Raw genomic sequence first — 25,752 nt, 5'->3', positions numbered from 1 at the left:
AACTTATCTTTCTCCAGCGCCGGGCGGGGAGCTCTTCTCCTCCGATCCTCCTCCTCTCCTCCCATTCGTCTGAATGCGCACGCGCGGCAAGAGCTGCACGCGCATTCAGCCGGTCTCATAGGAAAGCATTATCAATGCTTTCCTATGGACGCTTGCGTGCTCTCACTGATTTTCACAGTGAGAATCACGCAAGCGCCTCTAGCGGCTGTCAATGAGACAGCCACTAGAGGCTTTGAGGGCTGGATTAACCCATTTATAAACATAGCAGTTTCTCTGAAACTGCTATGTTTATAAAAACCTGGGTTAACCCTAGCTGGACCTGGCACCCAGACCACTGCATTAAGCTGAAGTGGTCTGGGTGCCTGGAGTGGTCCTTTAAATTAGAGGGGCAAAGGTTTAAAAATAATTTCAGGAAGTAATACTTTACAGAGAGGGTAGTGAATGCATGGAAAGGCCTACCAGCTGAAGTGGTAGAGGTTAACATGGTGAGGGATATAAGAGATAATGAAAGTATTAAGAAACTTGGGCAGACTAGATGGGCTACAAGAATGTGACTGCAGATAAGAGCCAATGTTTCTATGCACTATGGTCTCTTTAGTTTGTGTGTATCTGGGGTATATCCCTATATGTATCAAGACTGTTAAAGGTAAGCAACCATATGTTTTATTCAGCGCTCCACGCAGGGCTCGACAAATCCCAGGCGCCAAGTCGCCATGGCTACTAGGATTTTTGCCCTGGCGTCTGGGATTTGCTGGGCCATTTAGCCCCCGAGGTGGTCGACTGCTTATGTGTGCAGACAGCTGGCCGGCTCATTAAGAGCATGGGCTTACGTGCGGTTGGTAGGTCTGCTCAGGAAGAACATAAGCATGTAGTCTGTCGGTCTGCTGAGGGAGAGCATTGTCGTGCTGGCGGGCAGCATGCTGCCCAGCTGAGGGAGAGGGTGGGTGGGCATGCACACGGGCGAGAGGCTCCTGGAAGATTGAGCCAAACGGGCAGGCGCGAGATGGAGATGTAACAAACTTGCTTTGCTCCCTCTAGTGATGCCGGGAGCCGTAATATAACGTAATTCCGGACCCGGCATCACTAAACAGCGTTCTATGGACCAGAGTAGGGAGAGGACTGAAGCCCCAATGGACCACAGGGAAAGCCGAACCACTCAAGCTCTCCAAAAAGGTAGGGAGGCTAGGTGGTCACATTAATGTGTGTGTGTCAATGAGTGAGTGTCAGAGTGAAAGTGAGCGTTTGTGTGTGTGTCTGTGTTTAGGTGACCGGTACCCCTACAATCCCAAAGGACAACGCTGTGCTGGTCTCGCCGCAGATGGCCCTGCCTCCATGGCTGAACGCCACGCTGCGCCAATCAGCATCTCCTCATAGAGATGAATTTAATCAATGCATATTTCAATGGGGAACGTTCAGCGCCTCCACACTGCGCACTGTACAGCACTGACCCAGGATGCACTCTAGAGGCTGTCTGAGTGACTGTCACTAGAAGTGTTACTAAGGAACACTGTAAATACTGCCTTTTCTCGGAAAAGGCAGGGTTTAAAATAAAAAGTGCGCAGGGACAGGTTTTAAACACATGAACAACTACATTAAAGGACCACTATAGTGCCAGGAAAACATACTTGTTTTCCTGGCACTAGTGCCCTGCGGGTGCCCCCACCCTCAGTGTCCCCCTCCCGCCAGGCTCTAGGGGGAGGAAGGGGGTTAAACTTACATCTTTCTCCAGCGCCGGGTAGGGAACTCTCCTCCTCCTCTCCTCCATAGCGACGTCTTAGGCTGAATGCGCATGCGTGGCAGGAGCCGTGCGCGCATTCAGCCAGTCCATAGGAAAGCATACTCAATGCTTTCCTTTGGACGCTGGCGTCTTCTCACTGTGAAAATCACAGTGAGAAGCGCCTCTAGCGGCTGTCAATGAGACAGCCACTAGAGGCTGGATTAACCCTATTATAAACAAAGCAGTTTCTCTGAAACTGCTATGTTTATAGAAGAAAGGGTTAAACCTAGCTGGACCTGGCACCCATACCACTTCATTAAGCTGAAGTGGTCTGGGTGCCTATAGTGGTCCTTTAAGCTGTATACTATACATTAAGCTGCAGTGGTTCTGGAGACTATAGCATCCTTTTATATATTGCATATTTTACATTGAAAAACTCAACTTAACCTAACTTTATTTGCTGGCTCCTAGATTCCAATCAAATTTGTCAAGCCCTGCACTAAGGGTATAGAGTCTTATCTTATACCACTGTATACTTTATACAGTGTGGGTGTGTATATAATTATATTTATATATACACACACACACACATACATACACAAACACATACACACACGGAAACCAAAGTACACGTCATGATTTAATAAAAATGAAGCCAAGATGGAGAAGCCATGCGTGAAAAACTCAGTACATCCTTACTGTTGCCATAGGAATTAAGAGGCTAAGTAGCAAACAAGTGCTGCTAATCAAATACCCTTGATTAATTGATCATCAGCAAGTGTGATCACCTCCAAAAAAAACCCAAAGTTTTAGCAATTTGCTGGTCCAGAGCATTCAGGTGTGTGTGAACGCAATGATCTTAGAGAAGTCGTTGTTGCTGCCCATCAAACTAGAAATGGTTATAATTTCAACCTATTTAACGTCCATAATTCTACAAGGAGAGAGATTATTCAAAAATGGAAAACATTAAAGACAGTTGCCAATCTTCACATGAGTGGATGTCCCAGCAAATTCACCCCATGGTCAGACTGTGCAATGTTTAGAGAAATTGCAAAATACGAAAAGTTACATCTCAGACTCTAAAGGCCTCAGTTAGCATGTTAAATGTCAAACTTCATGACAGAATAATTAGAAAAAGAAATAACAAGTATGGTTTGTTTGGAATGATGGCCAGGAGAAAGCCTCTTCACTCTATAAAGAACATGGCAGCAAGACTTGGGTTTGCAAAGTTGCACCATAAAAGTTGGACTATGAAGTCTTCTTTATACCAAAGTATTCTAGTGTAAAATGTGAGGCCATCTGGCCAACAGCTAAAGCTTGGCCAAAATTCGGTCATGCAACAGGACTATGATCCCTAGAAATATTCTGAAAGCTTGTTCAGCACATTAAGTGTGTAAGGGAGAGTCAATGATTTGGGCTTTATTCTAAAATGAAGCAGCAATTTTCACTATTAAAAGATTTTCAAATCCAAAAATACATTAAAATATACATTGGAAGAACTCTGCCCATGGAAAGTCCAACACACAGCGAAGTGCTGTTTCCAAGGTAGCAAAGACTCTAAGTAAATACGAGCATGCAGACTCTTACTCTAAACTATGAATTGTTGAGAATTCGAGGGAATTGCAAAGCCTAATTATAACATTTCACAAAGTTTGTAAGCTTTTTGCAAAACAGCAGTTTTATGACTTACGGAGAATAACAAAAATGTTTCTCCTTAATTCCATATTATCATTAATGGAACAGGTGTATAAAGTGCAAGGTATTTAACCCCTTAAGGACACATGACATGTGTGACATGTCATGATTCCATTTTATTCCAGAAGTTTGGTCCTTAAGGGGTTAACAGAGCCCTATCGTGATATTTAAACATCCAATCATTTAAATAAATATGTGCACCAACTTGCTGAACACTGGTCTTCGCCCATGTGTGTATATAGGAGTAATTGTGTAGTATAATTAAGGGAAACATTAAGAGGATCTGCCACATCTGACTTTTTTTGTGTTTACTTCCGCACACAGTGCTATTTTCCAAATTATACTAGCGATTTTACCAGTAAATAAAAATAAAATGATCTTTTACAATATATATGGGCCACAAAGTATGCTTGTTTCTGCATGTGTGAATGAACAATTTGCAGTGATTTGCAAATTTGGGAATGCAGAATCACATAAAAACGAAACAATTAGAAGAAAAAAAAACAAAAAAAACAAACAACAAAGTATATTTCTGTGAATTATTTTTCATTTTAGTAAATATCTAACTTCTTGAAATGCATTTATGTTACCTCTTCGTAGCAATGGTAGTCATAACAGGGCTACTATAACCTACAATCCTATACTTTAGAATAAAGATAGGGGCATGGTATTATACCAAGAGGCTTGTTTTATCGGTCATTAGTCACTTACCTTGCATCTTCTTTCAAGCTATCACTGTACTTCGATCCAGAACGCGTATTAAAAGGGTCTGAATTTTCAGAAATATTCAAAGCCTCAGCCAGACGTCTGAAACATAATTAAACTAGCTGAAAGCCAAAAAGCAGACCGGTCCAAATCATGCTTACTTTTAAACACTGTGCATAATTTATGTTCTCTTTAAACAATATCGAAATACTGCATCACAACAGCATATTACAGACATTGTGTGATTCCCTTGAGCAGCTAAAACATACTGTGATAAAAAAATAAACATAACGAGATTGCACACATTTTTTGTTTACGAGCCAGGGCATGCTTATTAATGAAACTATGGCATACTTCACATTGACATAATAAACCATGGAGGTACTGGATTCACATCACACAGCCTTGTGCAATAGACACAAAGCTCTGTGTGATACTAATCTTCAGCAACCAGCTACATGAACTGTGCTTTGCAACACGAACATCCTACTGCATATAAACATGGAGTATAAGCCACAAGAAGAACAAAAGTACACACAAGCGTAATGTTTGCGCACATGAAATTCAAACTCTTCCAAGGGAGTGTTTTTTGTTATACTGCTAAATAAAATTTGAAGCACAAGTTATATACAGGAGCTCTACAAAAAAAAAAAAAAATATGAGAATTAGGGAAAAACATTTTAAAGCTTTGTTTAATTTTTTTTTTGGGTGGGGAGATTTTAAAATACAAATGTATTTTTATAGTGTATATATTAGATTGTTACCAAACAATATTAAAAACAGGAGATATTTGTAGGGGAGTATGATATGCAATTACAGGTAGAAGCTATTGTTAGCTAAGCTCTGTGTAATGGCTACGGTTAATCTGCAAAAACTATGGCCACAACTCACACTTCATTATTTGCAAGATAATCTTGCAACCTTACAGGCCATTGCCAGTTGAAGTTCAGCTGAAACTGGCCAAACATTCTGCACTGAGGAATTCTTACAGACTTTCTATACTTAATATTTAACTCAGTAAGGTCTCTGTGACATTATTGGTAGTTCAAGTAGATCTGATTATAATCACTTTTGTAAACTGTAGCCAGGACCGTCTTTAACGCGGGGCAAAAGGGGCAGCTGCCCCGGGCCTAGTCATTCCTAGGGGGCCCAAAGCAGCTGCCCCTTGAGCCCGACGGCTGCGGTGGGGCGTGCGGGCCGTGTGGTACTACCACTGCAGGCCGCACGATGAGGGGTCCCATCGGGTGGCCCATGCTCTTAGGGCCACCAGATGGCAATGAGCCTGCAGGGGCCCGGTCAGCGCTGCGGCACTTTAACAGTGCGACCGGGTCCCCTGTGATGATGTCAGCACTAGGATGAAGTGCAGTCACTTCCTCCTGGCTAACACAGAGTGCCATGTGGGAGTGCAGACTGGGAGAGAGCCCAACTCCCAACAGCCTCAGACAGCCACTGGCCACCAGGGAAGTCAACCTCCAGCACCCAAAAGGTAGAAAACAGGACTGATATGGTATATTTTTCATGTATGTGTTTCTGTATGTGTATATGCATGTGTCTTTATCTGTGTCTGTATCTGTCTGTATGTGTACATGCATGTGTGTCTGTATCTGTATATATATCTGTCTGTATGTATGTATATCTGTATGTGTATATGCATGTGTGTGTATCGGTCTGTGTATCTGTATGCATATTTGTGTGTTTCTGTGTGTGTATCCGTCTGTATGTGTGTGTGTGTGTGTGTGTGTCTGTCTATATGTGTATCTGTGTCTGTCAGTGTGTGCCCCTCTGTATCTGCGTGTGACAAATGTTTGGATCTAAAGGAGTGTTATTCTGTGTATCTGAATGTTTGTCATTAAGTGTGTACCTGCATGTGTGTATGTATGTGTGTCACTGTCTGTGTCTGTATGTGTTAGCGTGTGAATCTGTAACTGCATGTGTGTCCGTGTATGTATATGTATGTGTGTTATTGTGTGTATCTGCATATGTCAGGGTGTGTTTGTTTATCTGTGTGTGTTAGTGTGTGTCTGCATGTTTGTCAGTGAGTATCTGTATGTGTGTCAGTGTGTGTATTTTCTCTAGGAAGTAAATAAGCGTGGCTAAGTCTGCAATCTGTGTGTGTTTTTGTGTGTTTTCTTTATGTGTGTCTTTGAGTGGAAGGCGTGTTTTCATGCTAGACGGTGGGCGGGAGGGGACCAGGAGGCCCAAGCTAATGCTTGCCCAGAGTCCAAACAACATTAAAGACGGCCCTGACTGTAGCATTCAGAAAAGTAGGCCGTATTTATCAAGGCAAAACTAGTGGCTAATCTGGAGTAAATGCTAAAAGGTTTGCCCAAAACGGCATCCGTTTTTGCCTAGATGAATAAGATTAGGATGTAAAAAATACACATCATTAAGTGTTCGTGCGCTGTCCTTTATTGCACTCTATACAATAAATTCAGATCCCTGTGTGTGATCTTGTAGTTAAACAAAGTCTTTGGATCCACTAATTATTTTGCAGAGAAATATGGTTCTTTGTGAATAGTGAAGCTATAAGTGTTGCATGTCAAGAGACTAAGGAACTAAGGAACCGTCTTAAAATGCAATGATCTGGTAAAAGCAGTCTCAGTGCAAAAGGGACATGCTCAAAACAAAACTATAAAACTTGGAAATATAATAAATATGTTGCCAAATGTCAACCTATATGGCAACAAACAGGGGGGTTACAACGTGCAATGGACATGTTTTCCTTTTTCAAATAAAAGAAGGCAGGATAGAACAAGCACAATATCATAGTCTACCTAAGGCACAATGTATATTCAGACCCATAGAACATAAACACTTATTGAACAAGCATGTGTTTGATTCTCAGTGAATGCAGCCCCCATGATTTTTTCTTGTCCACACAGAATGCATTACTCATACAACACAGATGGTGCCAGCTTTGCTTACCTGTTTCTATCCAGAGCAAGGCACTCTTCATCACACTGAAGCCTGTGTAATCAAATCCAAACAAAGACATGTCAGCAGGGAGATGGATGCAGAAGGGCACTTTCTTTCAAAACAAGGTCAAACATTTTTTCCATAACTAGTCTAATTCGCCTACTTGTTCTGACCTTTCACAATGAGTTTAGTCAAAATCCTCTATTTTGAAACGATCATGGAAAACTGTGACAATCACAATAAAATTGGTATATTTGGCTTGGGGAACAAAAAAAAAAAAAATACAATCGCCTACACATGCATGGTTTATGCAGAAAGCTAAGGGAAATGTAACACAGTAACTAGATTTGCAGTGCCAGCTCTTTTTATCCAATCTTAGACTATACTTTAGTCTTTTATCAACAAAATATATTATGTGAGGATAATTACAATACAACTTAGCAATAATAACTTAAGAAGCCACAAAATGGCAACTAGAGTGGAACTGAATTGCTGGCCATAACCAACTTGTAAATGATTTAAAGCAAGACTCTTACAATCAAAAAATAAAATAAAAAAGTGGCAGGATAATGAAGCAGCTTTAACCTCTTAAGGACAGAGGCCATTGTACACATTCTGATCAAAAGTAAATGTAAACATAACCTTTATATTGCGCTATAGGTCTGTTTAACCGCAATTCACCTTACATATTAAATGTGTCCACACCTGCTATATATCATTTTGTACAGGAGAAACAGGGCTTTCATTTCTTATCAAATGCTTCAATACAAAACAATTTAATATGAATAAAATCGAAAAAAGTGTGAGAAATTAAGAAATTTAGCTATTTTCTTAGTACTGCGCTGCATTTAAACTCTGTCAAAATACTAGGAAACAAAACTGGCAACTATAATAGAAAACAGAAAAGAGGGAGTCAGCCTGTTAGACAAAATCTCTGAAACTGGAAAGGTGCTGGATAAAGCTCGTGTGGATAGACAGCTAGAACAGCAAGAAGGAACATCCACACGAGCTTTATCCAGCCAGGGTACCTCTGCAGAAGAACTCACCTATCCCGGATCCCGGGGGGGGGGGGGCTGGAGGGGGGAGACGGGAGGGAGTACCATACACCGGAACCGGAGGAGTGGGAGGGAGAAGGAGGTTGGAAATGTCCATAGGTTGTTACTACTGCTGTTCACTTTTACAAAGAAAACTGTCAAATACCTGAAAATTTAAGAGGGGACAGATGAATCTAAACAGAGGGTACAAAGGGCACTTATTAGTGGTAGGACACTTAAATGGATGTTACTATGAGGGAAAGGAATTGACCTGACCAGACGTGTTTTAGAGCGGTTCACGGAGGGGAGGGACAAAGATACACAGCCCCCCCCCCCCCCCAGCAGGGTTCTGAGAGGTGGAAAGAACAGGAAGGGAGCGGGATAGGAGCGCAATATCTAAACCCCCAGACCGCACACAAGAGGACGTGGGGGGTAGGGGACAGGAGGCACCAGATGACAAGACATCTCAGGATAAGCTGCCAAGCCACGCAAACGACACTATAATAATAAAAACACATGCAAAGGAGATGCAACCCAGGGGACCTACCAGAGAGCACAGAAGCCAGTTCACGCAATACAAAACATTCTAACACTAACACTCAGCAGAACACCCTTAGAATGTACGCCAGCAGTGAGACTGAGGTGAAAAGGGGACTTCAGACTTAGTTAGCATAGTCTAGGGGCCTTCCGCCAAGAGGAGACACACAGGGAGACGGGGATGAGGGGGGGACAGAAGGGAGAGGGAGGACAGGAAGAGGAAAGGAGGAACGGAAGAGAGGAGGGGATACAGTTGTATACTCAGGGAGAGCAATACGGACACCAGACTGTACCGGACGGACTGCTCCGAGACGAAATGACCACACTATCCATGGATGGCACACTTAGGCAGAGATACGCCACAAGGGAACAGTTTTACCCACAGACCATAACCCAGTAGCAGGACACTCTGACTTCTCGAATCCGAAAGACAGGGCACGGGGGACGGACAACCATTACGGACAACACAGACACTACCCCACGGGCGTACTGCCGTATACCTGGACATAAGTGTAGAGGAGGGACACACCTTAACCCCGACTCACACCGAAATTCAGAGGCACATAGCCCCTTTAAGGGTCGTAGGGAGACGACACATTATTCGACAGACGCACCACAAAGGGACCCAGGGGGAGGCGAAGTAGACATAGAGGAGGAATCGGACTAGAGGCCTCTACCGTCCCACGACTGCACTTGGCGTCCCCCCCTTTTTTTTCTCTCCTTCCCTTCCCCTCCTAACTCTGCCACTTCTTCCCTCACTTCCCCCCCCCGCCTGGAGACGCAACCGGGACACAAGCCAGCCGGCAGGAAAATGCCGTGCAGCACTCCCAGGGTTCAGAGGAGGGGAGGGACTGAGGAGGGGATGGTGGTTTACACCATAAACGCAAGGGGACTCAACTCCCCACAAAAGAGAGCAAGGGCACTCAGGGAACTCAGGGCGCTGAAAGTGTCGGTAGCCTTTTTTCAGGAGACCCACTTCGTAGACAATCAAGCACCCAGATTCTCAGACCGACGCTACCAACAGGGATTTTTTTGCCAATAACCCTTCATCCAAAACCAAGGGCGTGGCGATTCTCTTCTCAACAGAGACACCCTTCCAGATGGAGACGGAACAGAAAGAAAGCCAGGGAAGATACCTGTTCCTCAGGGGAACAATACACCAGACGAAATTTACCTTCGCAAATATTTACCTGCCGAACAAAGGACAGAAGATCTTCCTGAAAAAGGCACTGGAATTATTGGATCGCTTTGCAGAGGGCACGTTAGTATTGGGGGGGGGGACCTGAATGTCCCCTTGGTACCACAGATGGATACATCGTCCGGAACAACGACACTCCCAAGCCACATTATACGAGGCGTTAAAACCCTCCTCCATGAACACCAACTCATGGACTGTTGGCGCACACTAAACCACGACTCCAGAGACTACACGTACTATTCGACGGCGCATAAATCCTACTCACGGATAGATTACCTCTTTCTGCAACATAGAACACTGGACAACCTCCTCTCCGCTAGGATACCACCGATGACGTGGTCGGACCACGCACCGGTGCTCATTACCATCAAACACCCGAGACCTAACCAGAAGCAGTGGATATGGAGACTGAACGAAACGCTACTCGAACAACCCGCAATACAAGCCGACATCCTTGAGAACCTGTCGGAGTTCTTCCGGACAAATTCCACACAAGGATCGAACCCAACTATGGTGTGGGAATCCCATAAATGTCTGATCAGAGGCCTCCTGATCCAACACGGCGGACACCAAAAAAAGCTCCGCGCACAAGAAATATTGGAACTCATCACAAAAGTAGCAGACCTGGAAAGTGAACATAAAACAACGATGGATGACACGAAACATACAAACGTTTGACGGCAGCTAGAGCGGATCTACAATCCAAACTCATGACTAAGATCCAATTCCAATTTAAGTTGGCCAGGAAATCATTTTACGAATACGGAAACAAGTGCAGCAAAATGCTCGCTAGAGCACTGAGAGCCAAACGACAAAAATGCTGGATACACACCATTCAGTACGACAACGAAGCCCACCGGACCCCTAAGACAATAGCAGAAGCCTTTAGGAGATACTACACCGCGCTATATCAACTACCACCAATAGGAGGACACGCGGAAGGGGAGCCCCAGACCATAGGGGAGAGGCAGCGGGAATATGTGTCGCGCCACACTGTCTCCAAACTGACTGCGGAAGAGACAGATGCCCTAGAGGAGCCCATCACCACGGAGGAAATACTTGGGGCAATTAAGATCGCCAAAGCAGGGAAGAGTCCGGGCCCGGATGGATATACTGCCAAGTACTACAGGACATACGCACAAATCCTGGCACCACACCTCACGGCGGCACTCAACTCGATCAGAACAGGAGGCTACCTGGAACCAAACACACTCATGGCACACGTGGTGGTGCTGCCAAAGGAGGGGAAAAACGGGAAGGACTGCGCCAACTATAGACCGATCTCCCCGTTGAACGCCGATCTGAAACTTTTCACGAAGGTTTTGGCGCTCCGCATCCAGCCACATTTGCCGGTCCTGATACACCCAGACCAGGTAGGATTTGTGCGAAACCGAGAGGCACGAGACAACACGGTGAAAGTGATTAACCTGGTGCACGCAGCTCAACGGCGTACTACCCCGGCGTTACTAATATCGACGGATGCGGAAAAGGCGTTCGACAGGGTAGATTGGTCCTTCCTCATGGAGACGCTGACGCAAGTGGGCTTCGGACCACATATGATGGCTTGGATCAGGGCTTTGTACAGGAACCCGGCGGCGCGGGTCCTGGTGAACGGCGTACTGTCCCAGCCTTTCGATATACGGAATGGGACGTGCCAGGGATGCCCCCTATCGCCCCTGTTGTTCGTCCTCAGCTTGGAACCGTTCTAAAATGCGATACGAGCCAACACGAAAATACGGGGCATAGAAGGGACATGGGGGGAAAGTAAAATATCGGCGTATGCCGATGACCTCCTATTCACGATTACGGAACCGCAGTCATCTCTTCAGGAGATCATGAAAGAATTTGGAATATACCGCAGTTACTCAAATTTGAACATAAATTACAGCAAATCTGAAATCCTGAACATAGGGTGTGACTCCTGCACGGAAAGGAGGATTCGCTCAGCATTCCCCTTCCAATGGTGCACAGATGCCCTCGGATACCTGGGGGTACGCATTCCAGAAAAACTATCCGACATATTCAAGCTCAACTTCATACCGCTCCTGGACAGGATCCTTAGGGACCTCCAACAATGGACACTTCCACATATCACATGGCTGGGGAGGATTAATGTACTGAAAATGAACGCCCTTCCGAGGCTCTTATACCTCCTACAGACATTACCGGTAGACGTCCCACAAGAGTTCCTAGACAAGGCTCGCAGAGCATTTGTCCAGTACGTATGGGCAGGGAAGCAGGCGCGCCTGAACCATGGGATCCTGACACGTCCAAAGCTGAGGGGGGGGTGGGCTGGGACTGCCGGATCTGGCCAAATACCGGTGGGCGGTACATCTACAGAGGATAGTGGAGTGGACCCAGGCCCCACCAGGAAAGCTCTGGATAGCAATAGAGGGGAGCTTCTCATCAACCCCATTGACGGCGCTACCATGGGTGACGAAGGGGACGGAGGGAGTGATCCCGCGAGAACACCCAACTATTGTAGCCACGTTAGCCATTTGGATGAAGCTGGCCAAGAGGAAAAATCTAGCGCCGGAGATATCCCCACTGTACCCCATAGCGGGGAACCCGCTTTTCCCACCGGCAGAGTCACCGCAGTTTTTGACAGCGCTGGGACTTCCGACAAAGTGTAGAATACAACATGTAAACACGGACAGCGGATTGAAACCCCTAGCGGACCTGCCAGCCCCGGACCCTCAAGGATTCCTGACCCAATACCGATACCCCCAACTGAAGAGTCTCATTAACTCCATCCCTAACCCAGGATCGGCAACCAGGCCACTGACGGTCTATGAAACCATGTGCGACCAGAGACCCTCCCGCCCCACTGCATCTCGGAACTATACCAAATGATACTCCCAGACAGAACAGACAATGCCTTACCATACTATACCAGATACTGGGAAAAGGACATAGGACACCCCCTGACGGAAGACAAATGGCAAAACGTATTTGAAAACACCCATAAATCTTCGATTAGTACGAAATATCAAGAGTCAGGGTACAAATTGCTGAGCCATTGGTATAGGACCCCCGAAAGACTCACAATAGCGGGATGTCAATGTGAACCCGAATGCTGGAGATGTGGGAAGGAACTTGGCACTCAATTCCACATATGGTGGCAATGCCAGAACATCCAACCCTTCTGGGAACAGGTACACAGAGCCGTCATCCAGATAACGGAGGCGGACATTGACCTCAAACCCGAGGTATACTTACTACATATCACGGAACTACCGCCTACGAGGTATAAAAAAAAACGTGATTCCGCACCTGATCAACGCGGCACGCAGCCTTATCCCCAACCATTGGAAAAAGACGACAATCCCAACTATGAGGGACTGGATCGGACGGGTGGAAGACATTCGAGAAATCGAGGAGCTCATCATGACAGAGACAGACAGGGCCCAAAAATACCACCAAATCTGGTATCACTGGACGAGGTGGCTGGCGGGAGTGGACGGGACGGAGAGACGAGGGCCCACGGGGCGGCAGGGAAGGGGGGACCGCCCAACTCCCCAGCCTCTACCTGGGGCTTCCCGGCCTATGGGATCTTCCTCCTCCCCAGCCCTGGGGGCACGGGGGGGGGGGGGGAGGAGGGCGGACGCTGAGATAAGATGGGACCCCCTGACTGGAACTCACCCAAAGGAGACAGAAAAGCACATACACCAACAGACAGACAACACAACAGCTACTACCAGACGGACGAAAAGACCAGAACATACACCCCACAGGAGGGGAGGGGGGAAATCGGGAAACAACAGGGGGGGGGCGATGAACTGATACCCGGGGAAACTCCACATAGCGCGAGATAGACCGTGACAGACGGGAGAACAGGGGAAAAGTCGCCCAGATCCGCCCACAGAAAAAGAAAGTGGATTAGCACACTCTAGAAAAAGGAGGCATAGGTTATACCTCACAGGTCAGATAGTATTTAAGTTAGCGTTATCGTTATAGACTAAAATGATGAACAGAAATAGAGGAGTAAAGGAAAAAATAGAAGATTAAACAGGTAGCTCACAAGCACACCTAGTGGAAACAAACAGAAATAACAGGGGCCAAAGGCCAACAGGGGAAGCAGAACCAAGGAACTCGGGCCGCTGGGCCGCACTCACAAATACAGAAAAAAGTCCAGGGTCTAAGACAGGGGGGAGGGGAAAGGAGAGAAGGGAGGGAAACACAGACTCAAACTCACATCAGGAGAAGACCTGGATCAGTACTAGAGCACAGATTTTACCTAAGGGTAACCAGGGGTATAAGGGAACGAAGAGGCGAGAAGCACTCCCAAGGGCAATACAGCAACGCACATACTAACCTCTCATCACGAGAATCACTAACAAAGCAATGAAACACAACTGACTTAGGGCACACATAACCCGTCCCACTAAAGCAATAAGAATATCTATAGAAAGCATGAGAAATAAACTAAAAGAGGCTAGCAACACTGTGGGCATACTTGTAATATTATGAGGGCCTGATACAATTTCACGATAAGATAACTAAACCTCACCGCATTAGGATAACACATAAGCATTACACGGGACCTGAGTAGATATATACCACGTTGATAATGTTAACGCTTGCTTCATTTTCGTTACATGTACCAATCACTGATTTTGGTTACCAGGCCCTGCGAGGCCACATTGTTACTTTTGGTTACAGAGACCTGCGAGTCTCACATATGCTGAGACCATATGCTGTTACAAAATTCAATAAAGCATTTGAAATACTAAACAAAAAAATATTCCTTTATTAGAAGTTATTCCATAAAATCAACGTTTCAGTCCTCGTTCGGGGCTTTCCTCAGGGAACGAGGGCTGAAACTTTGATTTTATGGACTAACTTCTAATAAAGGAATATTTTTTTATCTTCAAAAGACCGTGACTGCAAGGCGTCCTTTGATTGAGATATAAGATATATATAGATATAGTGTAGATTGGTATTTTGTATACTGGACTAATACGGCTAATCCAGAGTATTGCAGAGTATTGCAAATGTTTTTTTATTGGATTATCATTGCATACTGCAATACTCTGGTATTTTGTATACTGGACTAATACGGCTAATCCTATCTACACTGTATATATAATATATCTCAATCAAAGGACGTCTTGCAGTCACGGTCTTTTGAAGATAAAAAAAAAATTCCTTTATTAGAAGTTATTTTGAAAAGACAGTGACTGCAAGACGTCCTTTGACTGAGATATCACACACACACACTACTTTGCTAGTGGAATATAATCAAAGAATGACTAATTTTACATGCAGCCTTGCAATGGGAAGTGTTACCAAGCAGAGTCAAATCATGAAGGAGGGCAGGGGTTCGGAAACACCCATGGTTCATGCATGATGACAGTAAATTCAGTGCTGGAGAGAAGGTATTTTATTAACAACTTCTTAGGAGATTTACCACTATGAAATATTGTATTGTAAATCATTAATAAAGAATAATATGTTTTTTTTTTTTTAAAGGAAACAGAATAACTTATAACCCCCTTTTGCCCCCAAGAAGACCCAAAATTAAGTATAATGATTTGTTAAAGATTATACTGTTCCTGAAATGATAACTGGAGTTTGATTATTTCCAAATTCCGTTACCATGACGCTTAGAATGTTTGTCTGTTGTGCTGTGGCAGCAAACATTACCAGTGTAAATGTCATTTTTGAAAAGTATTAGGAGTGAGCAGAACAAAACTAGTTACTAGCTTTATCCTAAATGAAATTCAAGACACAAATAGAGTCCATGGAGGAGCCATCATTACCTTTACAAATAGATGATGGGAAGAATGTTTCATTTTCTGTTTTAACTAACTCTGTCCATATAGAAAGCACGACTAAAAACGCTGCAAATTGCCCTGTTGTTAAAAAAAGAAGTAGAAAGCGTAGGAGCAGACTGACAAAGGTAAAAGTCTAATGTGCATTATTCTATTTGAATTACTATTTTTAATGTTCCATCTATGATTATGAGTATTAGTATAGTGCCAATATATTCTGCAGTTATTTACAATTATATAGTGGGGCAATTATAGTGGGGCAATTATAAGTTATGATAGTAACGGACAGATAAAATAATAATGTTGAAATTCATTCTTGCAGCGGATATGGACACTCTGACCTGAATTAATGGTGGTAGTACAAGTACCACTAATTTAGGAACACTGCAATATGCATTTCAAAACAGAACCTGCTCATTGACATGGATGTTTTATATACGTATACATATATATATATATATATACATTATATATATATATATATACATATACATATACACACACATACACATACATATATGTATACCCATCCTTTGTAACCTTGTAATTTTCTCTCTCTCCCCTTGGGAAAGCCACGTTCTCGGAAAAGGACTAAGAATCTCTTTGTTTACCTGCCTGCACCAGAGGATGTTTTTTTAAATGATATGATTTCTCAAACACCCAAATTCAAAAGCAAGTCCCAAATGAAAGAAGACATCTACTGGGAAACAGCAGCAGCAGTCATTCCAATATTCCAAGGTCAATGGAGAGAACAGCAGTGAAAACATGGACTATTTTAATTCATTTTTTGCGTTCCCTAATAATAATAAAATTGTTGTTTAAGAAGTTTATTCTGTAAGCCCCAGCTATTTTTTTTATACATATAGTGGCATATTGCAAAATGTAATGTAAATGCGCAGTAAATAAATAAAAGGAGTCCATAATGTACAAAGATTACACTGCAAGGACTTTAAGTAACTCTCCAACTATAAATGCCATTATTGACACCTTCATTACTGTAAGATAGCTGGGAGTGTTTCCTACTCACTTTAAATTAGATTTAAAGGATGCAATGCTTCTATATGAGAAGAATTTTATTGTTGAAGTGAAACAATTGCTGCACACACACCATAATCCCAATCTTTGCTAAGCAAAGAATTCAATTGGCACAGAGATCATCAGTAATGATGATCTCCCGGGAACAGAGAGTAAAACTGCAGTGTGGAGACATTCTGCTGCTGGATTAGTGGAGAGTTTATTTTTAGTTATTTTTTAAAGGTGAACCCTAAACCTAAAAAATAAAATCACCAGCACTAAAAATAGATATATTGGAGTGATCCTTTAAAAGAACACTAAGCCCCCAAATAACTTTAGCTGTGAAGTGGCTTTGGTGTATAGGTAACACTTCTAAAGTCTTACGGCTCAATTCTCTACCATTTAGAATAATCCAAGAACCATGACCACTTAATTGTTTTGAAGTGGTCATGGTGCCAGAAGTCTGTATGTGCAGCATTTAGCTTTAAAACATTTCACATAGAATGGTTAACCCCCTCTGCATAAGCTGGATGTTGTCACAGACAGTGGTGTATCCTGGTTTTGTGCTGCCCTAGGCAGGACAAAACTCAGAGCAGGCGGTAAAATTAGCCGGCTGGCAAACCCCGAAGCTTTTTACTCCCAGCAACATGCAGAAGGAAATGCACAGGGTCAGAGAGAGGAGTAGAATGCAACTGCAGCACAAAAATATGCAGGATTCTCCCCTGGCTGACAGCCTGAGAAGCCAAGCACTCTGGGACACTAAATTTAAGGGGGATAGGATGACTACCAAGATGGTCCTCTGACCCCTGCGCCTACCCAGTATGGAGTACCTGGGCCGTACTGGACTTCTTGCTTGCCATACTTGTGTTACTTATTAGCGTTGCACCTCACACTTTATTTACTTTGACAGGTCCAGAGGGTAATGCAATCTATTCTGCTGCCATTCATATGGGGTGTTGGGGCTGTCTGGGGTGGTAAACTCTACTGTATCCCTTACCTTACCATGACTATCTACACATAGTACCTCTCTCTTATCAGTAAGGGGATATGTCATGCCATGCTTGTTAATTATTCTACTTTTACTACTCTTATGTTCCACCAACGTTACTGCTACTATATACTATAAAATTGTGCATTGCCTAGCGATTACCCTACTTGTTACTTATGCTAAGCAGCTCGAGGATTGCCTTTGGGGTACCTCAAGCCAGTTTGTGTCCATAATATGCACTGCAAAAAAAAAGCTCCAAAATTAAATATAAATTTGCCTAGCCCTGCAGTGTGTGTTATTCATATGGTACTTATAATCAGCACAAACACAATAAGAAGCTAGAGCCGAATCTTAAAGGGTCCTGATAGAACAGTTTCTTTCGAAAAAATACAGACTACTAATGTCCCCACAACCTCTACATCTTCACTGCCATCCACTTCGGTGTCCAATTTTTTAAAGCATGACTGGCCACATACACAGAGAGGATGTCTGAGAGACAGAAAAAGATGGGTGTACAAATCAAGCAGATTTATGAATCCAGAATAGTGTCGGACAGTAACAAAACCATAATTAACGTGTTCTCTTCCAATCTAGGGGGAGCTAGAAAACTGTGGCTAAGCAGATTTGTCTATTACTCATAGGGTCAGGTATAGGCAAGGGGCTTAACATGATGCTTTGGGTGTTCCCCCCATTGCCCTTTAACCCCTTAAGGACCAAACCTCTGGAATAAAAGGGAATCATGACATGTCACACATGTCATGTGTCCTTAAGGGGTTAATTTACATTTGGAACCCAGACCAGATTCCCTTTGGCTGGTGCACCCAGCCCCTCTACATGAGATACCCTCTTTGGAGTGGAGCACACAAAAGCATACATTTGAGGAGAGTCTCTAGAAGCCGTTTTAAGGGTTACTATAAGCACTAAAACAACTTTTGCTTAATTAAGCAGTTTTGGTGTTTAAATCATACCCTTGCAGTCTCACTGCTCAGTACTCTGCCATTAAGGAATTTATACAGCCCTAGTGACATTACCTGCATGTGACTTGTAGAGCCTAAACACTTCCTGAAAATAACCAAGTAATTTTAGGTTCCTGTATTGCACAATCCGTTTAATCTAGAAATTCTTATCTCCTGCTCTGTTAATAGCCTCCTAAACCCCACAGGAGCCTTATGTGTGTGATGAAAGTTCAATTTAAAGAGCATGAGATAAAACATTTCTAAGGCAACTCAACATCTGATTTAAAAACGTTTTTTTCTGTGCAGACAGAGTCCCAGCCAGGGGAGGTGTGACTAGAGTTGCATAAACAAACAAAAGTGATTTAACTTTTAAATGGTGACTACAAATATTGCCAGAACTGTGGATATATATATATATATATATATATATATATATATATATATTTTTTTTAATAATAAATTAGATTGTTTTTAAATGCCACATCAAATAAAATTCCTTTTTTTCATTCATTTAAAAAACACTATATAATATGTGTTGGTGCAATAAATGAGAAAGGTGGATTTAACTTTCGCTATGTGCGATAACTAACCTGATCCCAGTCACCAAGGAGCAGTGTAGCCAGAGTCGTAGGACATGGAGGCACAAGGATTAGACCTCATTGCAAAGACAGTGCCAGGAGCAGGCAGCGGCATTGCTTCCTGTCAGAATGGATGGGGCGGGTTGTGGGATCACTTACTGCCTGAGAGGATGGAGTGGGTTGAGGGATTGATTTCTGCCTGAAAGACAGTTGGGGTCCCTGGTGCGGGAGGAGGAGGGACAGACAATGTAGCGGGACAGGCCTGGATCTCAAGACATGGACCAGTCATACCCTGTTCCCGTTACAGTGGAAATTACAGTTGAACAAAAAGCAAAATTACAAAATATTATAATCCTGAGAACAAAACAAGCAAAGTTTGCTTAGGGAGATACAACACTAAAAGGCATAATGTAACATACTGTATTGAAGAGCTATCATGCATAGTAGGTCAAAGATCAGTGATGCATTTACATTTTATAGGTTAATGAAAGGCAGGACTGAGTTATTTAATTTATTAAACTGTAATTGGTGATGGACAATTATGCCTTTTGTTAATTTTATTTTACATACTGCTTTTCGGACATCTGTGATACAGAGCCAGAGTTTACAGAATGATAAAGTGAAAATATGGTGCCAGGAAATCAAACTCTTTTCCTGGCACTATAGCTTCCCCCTTTGTCAAGGCCCCCCATGGTGCACAAGAGGTTCTCTCACTTACATGGGCCCAGCACCTATGTCCCTCGGCACTGGCTCAGCTCTGCCCACGCTCCTCCCTCGTCAGCTAGCGGGAGAGACCTGCCGCACTCGCATTCGGATTTTTCCGCATAGGAAAGCATTATGCAATGCTTTCCTATGGGGATTCGGGTGACGCTGGAAGTCTTAAAGCATAGCATGAGGATGTCCAGCGTTGTTTAGGCGACCAAAAGTCACTTTCGAGCACAGAAGTTCCTCTAGGACTGTCTGGTAGACATCCACTAGAGTAGGCGTTAACCCTAGCAGGTAATAATCGCTGTTTATAAAAACTGTGATAATTACATGCTCAGGGTTAAGGGTGATAGGAGTTTGCACCTAGACGCCTTCAATGAGCTGAAGTGGTCTGGGTGCCTACACTGTCCCTTTAAGTTAAAAGTCACATCCCAATTGCCTAGAAATTGCATGTGGAGTACTGGGTGAATATTTGCATTAAACAATGCAAGTACTCATACCATACCCACAAATGCTGTCTAGATCAAATATCTCAAAGTCTGGCTTTCCCCAGATGTCGATGGCCTACAACTTCCAGAATTTTCCAAATGCAATAGACAGCCTGATAAACCAGGGAGTTGTAGTTCAGCAACATTCTAGGGGGTCAAAATTTCAGGTGTGTTTTTTTTTTTTTTTTAATTAAGATGCATTATAAAGTTGGACAACAAAATCACCAGCACACATTTTTCTGTTATTCATGTTATGGGACAGAATCTACAGGCTAAAAGGATTGCAGCACCACAGGAGAATGATTGTAAATGAATAAAGGTTAGTATTTTTATTCTTGCTGAAAAAATGCATACAAATGGACTGGCAATTAGAGTTTGGAGTAGAAAAAGAGACATAGTGTACCTTGCTTGCTTCATCTCCTTTTTGGTGACTAGTTTTCCAATATCCACAGAATCCCCAAGTTGCATTTCTGTAAGCTTTGCAGCCATAGATATAGCAGCAAATCTGGAAGTAAGAAAATAGTTTTGCTATTTGAACTTATGATGTGTTATACACCTGAAATGTGTCTTGTGTGCATTGCACTCAATAACATTGCACTACTGGACCCAGCATACCCCCACATGGCGTTTTGGTGTTTTTCTTTATGTTCAATATTTTGCTTTAATGCTTGAAGGTTTATGTAGTGATTTTTCCACTGCTTTACTGATAGCAAATTAGTGTCACAAACTATGTCAAAGTAAATTAAACTGGTCACTTATTGTTGATTTCCTGTCAAGCATTTAAGGAAGCCCATGACTCCCACTTTACAACCTTTCAATTAGCACCTTCTACTGGTAATATTAGAGGGAAACTATTTTTCATACTTCCTTCGCACATAGAAAAATAAAAAAATAAACAAAATATTTTCCCAAAATAATATACTGTATTTACTAAGTGGGCATATATACACTAAATCCATTTTCCTTTTACTGTATATGTATAAGCTTTGCTAGAATACAATGTTAATAAGCACCAGCCAATCCCATATTACTGATGCCTTGTAGCATGGAAAAATGTAACACTTGCTTTACTGAAAACAATCTCTAGTGTACCATTCTAAATAGCATCTTTACTGTTCCATCAAATAATATAACAATACGTGACAAGATCTAATGCAATCCAGATTTCTAGTAACCTTTGATAAACAGAGGATGCTGCTGAACAAATCATGTTCTCCTTCCGTCGTCCACATTCACACTGAAGATCTATCTATTGGAGACAGTAGAGATATTGATCATTGGCCAGCAGTCTCCAATAAACAAGCATTTGACTTTCTATAAGATATACCAATCGTTGTGATATAGCACAAGTCATCCATGATGGCAACACAAAATAAAAGAATACAACAATCCCATCCTCTAAAAATGTATCACGTGCAATTTCGACTTATTCACTTGCACAATACATTTATAATCGACATGTTTGTGGAATGACAACATGGAGAGATTATGAGAAGAAATATGAGTAAACTAAGAATGTGTAAGAGCCATTACGAAGGCAAGAAAACCATGTATTAAATATGATTGATACCCACACAAGTATTTAAACCTCAAGAGGTTTTCAGCTTTAGTAGATATTTAGGAATTGTTGGATTAAAAAGCTAAGTGGAATCCACAAACAAATAATCAAGGTTCAAAAGTGAAAATACATGTGTTATGCATTATCATTTACTATGCCTGAGTATGAAAGGGCTGAAGTGGATTGACTTAAAATGAATATCAACCCTTCAACTCTCTTGTACTTTATTATCAAGAACATTTTCCATTATACCTTGAAATAGCACTGTTCACGAAGAACCTGTCTTGGGGGAAGGGGGAATCCAACTAATGCCAGTTTACTGATCTGCTATAACTGTTATCTATTCATATAATTCACTTTTATAGAATAATTAATTTGGTATGTGTCAGCCTTGTGAGGAGTAGCCTTGAGTTTTCTACATATAGCGAATATTGGCAAGTTAAGATAAACAGAAATAACAGTTTAAAATGACTCAATCAACAATGATTCAGCACACACCAAATACTAATTAGAATGAAATGTGTTAATGCATTAAAAACTCAGACCATAAAAGCAAGTTTGCTCTGTTTTTGAGTTACCTTTGCATTGCATATAGATGAAGGACATGGCTGCATAGGGTGACATGGGGCTAAGCATGGATGTCCGCAGTCCGTTCTTGGGAGAATACAAGGCTGTTTGCAGTCTTCATCTATGAGACACTCTCCTTTGTGGCAGATCCGCTTACATTTGTGCATCCCGCATTTTAAAGTCTGGTTGCAACGGAGGCCACACGAAATGTCACTAAGGTGACATGGAATATTATTTCTAAGCTGCATGAACAACAGGAATTAACTGCTTTAGTAACAAACAAAAATATATACATACATACAGATACATAAGTTTTACTTTTCGTTATACGTCAAACAATTATCAGAGGGTAGACTATTAAAGTACATTATTAATTCGAACTTCTGTACAGAAAACCTGAGCTACACCTTTTAGAGCAAGGGAAGAACTATATTTTCCCTCTTCTCTTAATTGTGCATGCACACTTTGGGTCAATCAAGACATGTTGATAATTTCAGCCTTGTGCACCACTTAAATGATTAATATATATTAGCTTCATTACTGCAAGAAAAAGCATGGGGCTAACGGAGGCAGGCAGTTAATATGACTAGATGTGCACAAAATGTTCAAACCAATATCATTATGACAACCAAATATGTTGGCATTGATGGCTGGAAAACGCTGGCACGGATGGAACTTTGCTTCTGGGGAAACAGCAGATGCACTGGCAACACACACACACACGTGTCCAAGATGTTTCTGCAGTGGGTCACTATCAGAAATGTATGGGTGCATGGGCACACATTCAGGTACACACAAACACAGGTACAGACATACAAAGACGCCGGTGCATACACTGACATCCATGTATATACATAGACACAAACATACAGAAACTCACTCACAAACATGAAGATGCACAGACATACAGTTCAACAGACACTCACACTGATATACATGCAGATACACACACACACACACACACACACACACACAATACAGACAGATACGCAGAGACACACGCAGATACAGCTACACATACTGACAAACATGCAGAGATACTAAAAGAATTACACACAGATACAGTATGACACATACTGACATACGTGCAGAGAACACACAAACAGACAAACTTGCTCAATTTAATTTTTTTTTAGCCACCCTCCTGTTTCCTACCTTTTGGGTGCAGGAGGGTGACTTCCCTAAGGTCCAGTGGCTGGCTAAGGCTGTTGGGAGTCCGAGCTCCCAGCCCTTCCAGTCTTTTTCTGCCATGCGGTGCTCTGTGTTAGCTGGGAGGAAGTGACAACCGGTTGTCACCTCCCTGCATTGACTTCCATCACAGGGGCCCGGTCGTGCTCTTAAAGGGCAGTGGCGCTAACCAGGCCCCTGAAGACACAGTGCCATTGGGAGGCCCGCACCTCGAGGTCCAGTTGGACATCTAAGAGCAACCGCCCTGTCAGGAAGGGATAGAACACGCTTATGTAATTGGTGGTGTTTGGCGAAGCTCCTTAAATCATTCCAATAGAGAGTTATTCGGGAGAGTCCCATGAGACTCCCTCAGCCGGGGCGTCACACCCGTAGAAGAATACCAGTTACAGAGCCTCACAAAAGGCAAATTTGGAAGATAAAGTCTAGAATATATTGCGGCTCTTCTCCCATTCCTGAGACAGTAGAGACATAATACAATTGCCCTCATTTATCGAAATACGGTAGATTAGTTTGTGTACTCTTTAGAACGTGTGCATAATGGATATGTACTATTTTGCAGTGGAACCCTGGGCTAGATACATAGTTGCCACCAAACCGTGAATACTTGTAAAACACAAATAGTTGTAATTTTGTTTCAGCATATATTGTGCAAACTGTTCTAGAAAACCAAACAATAGTGCTAGGAACATCATATGAATAAAAATTCGTAAAAACAAAATAGGTAAGTATTACACCACTATTATCAATAAAAACATAAATATAAATAAAAATAGCTAGAAATTAATGTACCAGCTCTTCAGTTCATTGTAAAAGCACAATGAAATTCCCTTATTCATAATGTAGGTTTAATAATTAGAACATTTACTGTTTGATTGCAGATTTGTATCTAACCTAGGGTTCCACTGTTGCAGAGTTAGTTTCTATTATGAACACTTTATAAACAGCAGACAGATAATCTTATTTAGATTAATGAGGGCAATTGTATTATGTCTATTTGAGACAGGCTCAGAAAATGGAGAAGAACCGGGATATATTCTAGAATTTATCGGTGATCGTTCACACCTATCTTCCAAATTTGCTTTTTGTGAGGCTCCATAATAGATATGGAAACAAAGAAGCAAAAATTCACAAACTGAATATAATGCCAACAAAAGTAAATAGTATATCATACAGTAGTGGTAAGCTCAAAACACCTGTGAGGTATCCCCTACACCTACACCTTTAAACATACAATACACAAATACATTAGGTGGAGCAAATAATATACTTTCCTCTCTTCTTAGTGCTTCGCTCTATATTTTCAGCACTGCTGGTTGTACCAAGAAGAGAGGGAAGTATATTATTTGCTCCACCTAATGTGTTTGTGTATTATGATGTGAATATAATGCTGACTGGAGATAAAGACGTAGGCACCAAAGCATCCAGTGGTATGGAACAATGTTACCAGAGGGAGACCACTAAATATCTGAAGTAACAAAGTATCAACACAGAAATAAACTTCCTCTGACGGAGGTGCATATATACTGCACCAAAACGTGCATCAGGTTCTATTGGGTCTATTTTAACTTGCACACACATGGGCACTTCACTGCACTGCGTGGTACACGTTTTTGTTATGATTTAAGCTTTTCCTTTCAATTTTTCTCTTCTATGCCTATTTAGTAAGTTTAACAGGGAGAGAGGCTTTCTCTACTTTACTTTATCAGTCCTACTTTTGATTATTAGCGCTGCTGATCCTCTAGATAGTACCCTTTCTCCTTTTACCATATTTACCGGTGCTCAGGGGAGATCTACTAACACGCTATGCAGTAAAAGGCCAGGACTCATTAAGCCTATATGTATATTGCAGACTTAGGTGTTTAGCAACTTCATCTCCTCACTTACTTTTCTGATTTACAGTTTTTCTTCTATTCTTATGATTTACAATTTTCTTCTCCTTGTGAGACTTTCTACTAAGTCCCACAAGGAGAGAGGCTTTCTTTATTTTACTTTATCCATCTGTCTACTTTTTATTATTAGGGCTGTCAATCATTTAGACACTGACCTTTCTCCCTTTAGCACTTTTTCTGGTGCTTGGGTACTAAGGGGAGATCAACTGACACACTATGCATTAAAGCCTATATGAATATTACAG

General features: G+C 42.4%; 1 protein-coding gene across 1 annotated transcript in view; it reads right to left on the bottom strand.

Annotated features, from left to right (window-relative positions):
* NFX1 (nuclear transcription factor, X-box binding 1) overlaps positions 1-25,752 on the bottom strand; it is a 108,251-nt gene that overhangs the window by 6,789 nt on the left and 75,710 nt on the right. The window contains exons 16-20 of the mRNA XM_063451868.1: positions 22,442-22,672; positions 21,481-21,554; positions 20,709-20,810; positions 7,043-7,084; positions 4,124-4,219 (exon numbers count right to left, since the gene is read on the bottom strand). Of these exons, the coding sequence (XP_063307938.1) occupies positions 4,124-4,219; positions 7,043-7,084; positions 20,709-20,810; positions 21,481-21,554; positions 22,442-22,672 (545 nt within the window). The remainder of the gene's footprint in view (positions 1-4,123; positions 4,220-7,042; positions 7,085-20,708; positions 20,811-21,480; positions 21,555-22,441; positions 22,673-25,752) is intronic.

The sequence above is a fragment of the Pelobates fuscus genome, chromosome 4 (assembly GCF_036172605.1).
Source record: "Pelobates fuscus isolate aPelFus1 chromosome 4, aPelFus1.pri, whole genome shotgun sequence".
Lineage (NCBI taxonomy): Eukaryota > Metazoa > Chordata > Amphibia > Anura > Pelobatidae > Pelobates > Pelobates fuscus.
Note: the sequence above shows the minus strand (reverse complement) of the source record. Positions and strands in the feature narration are given on the sequence as shown.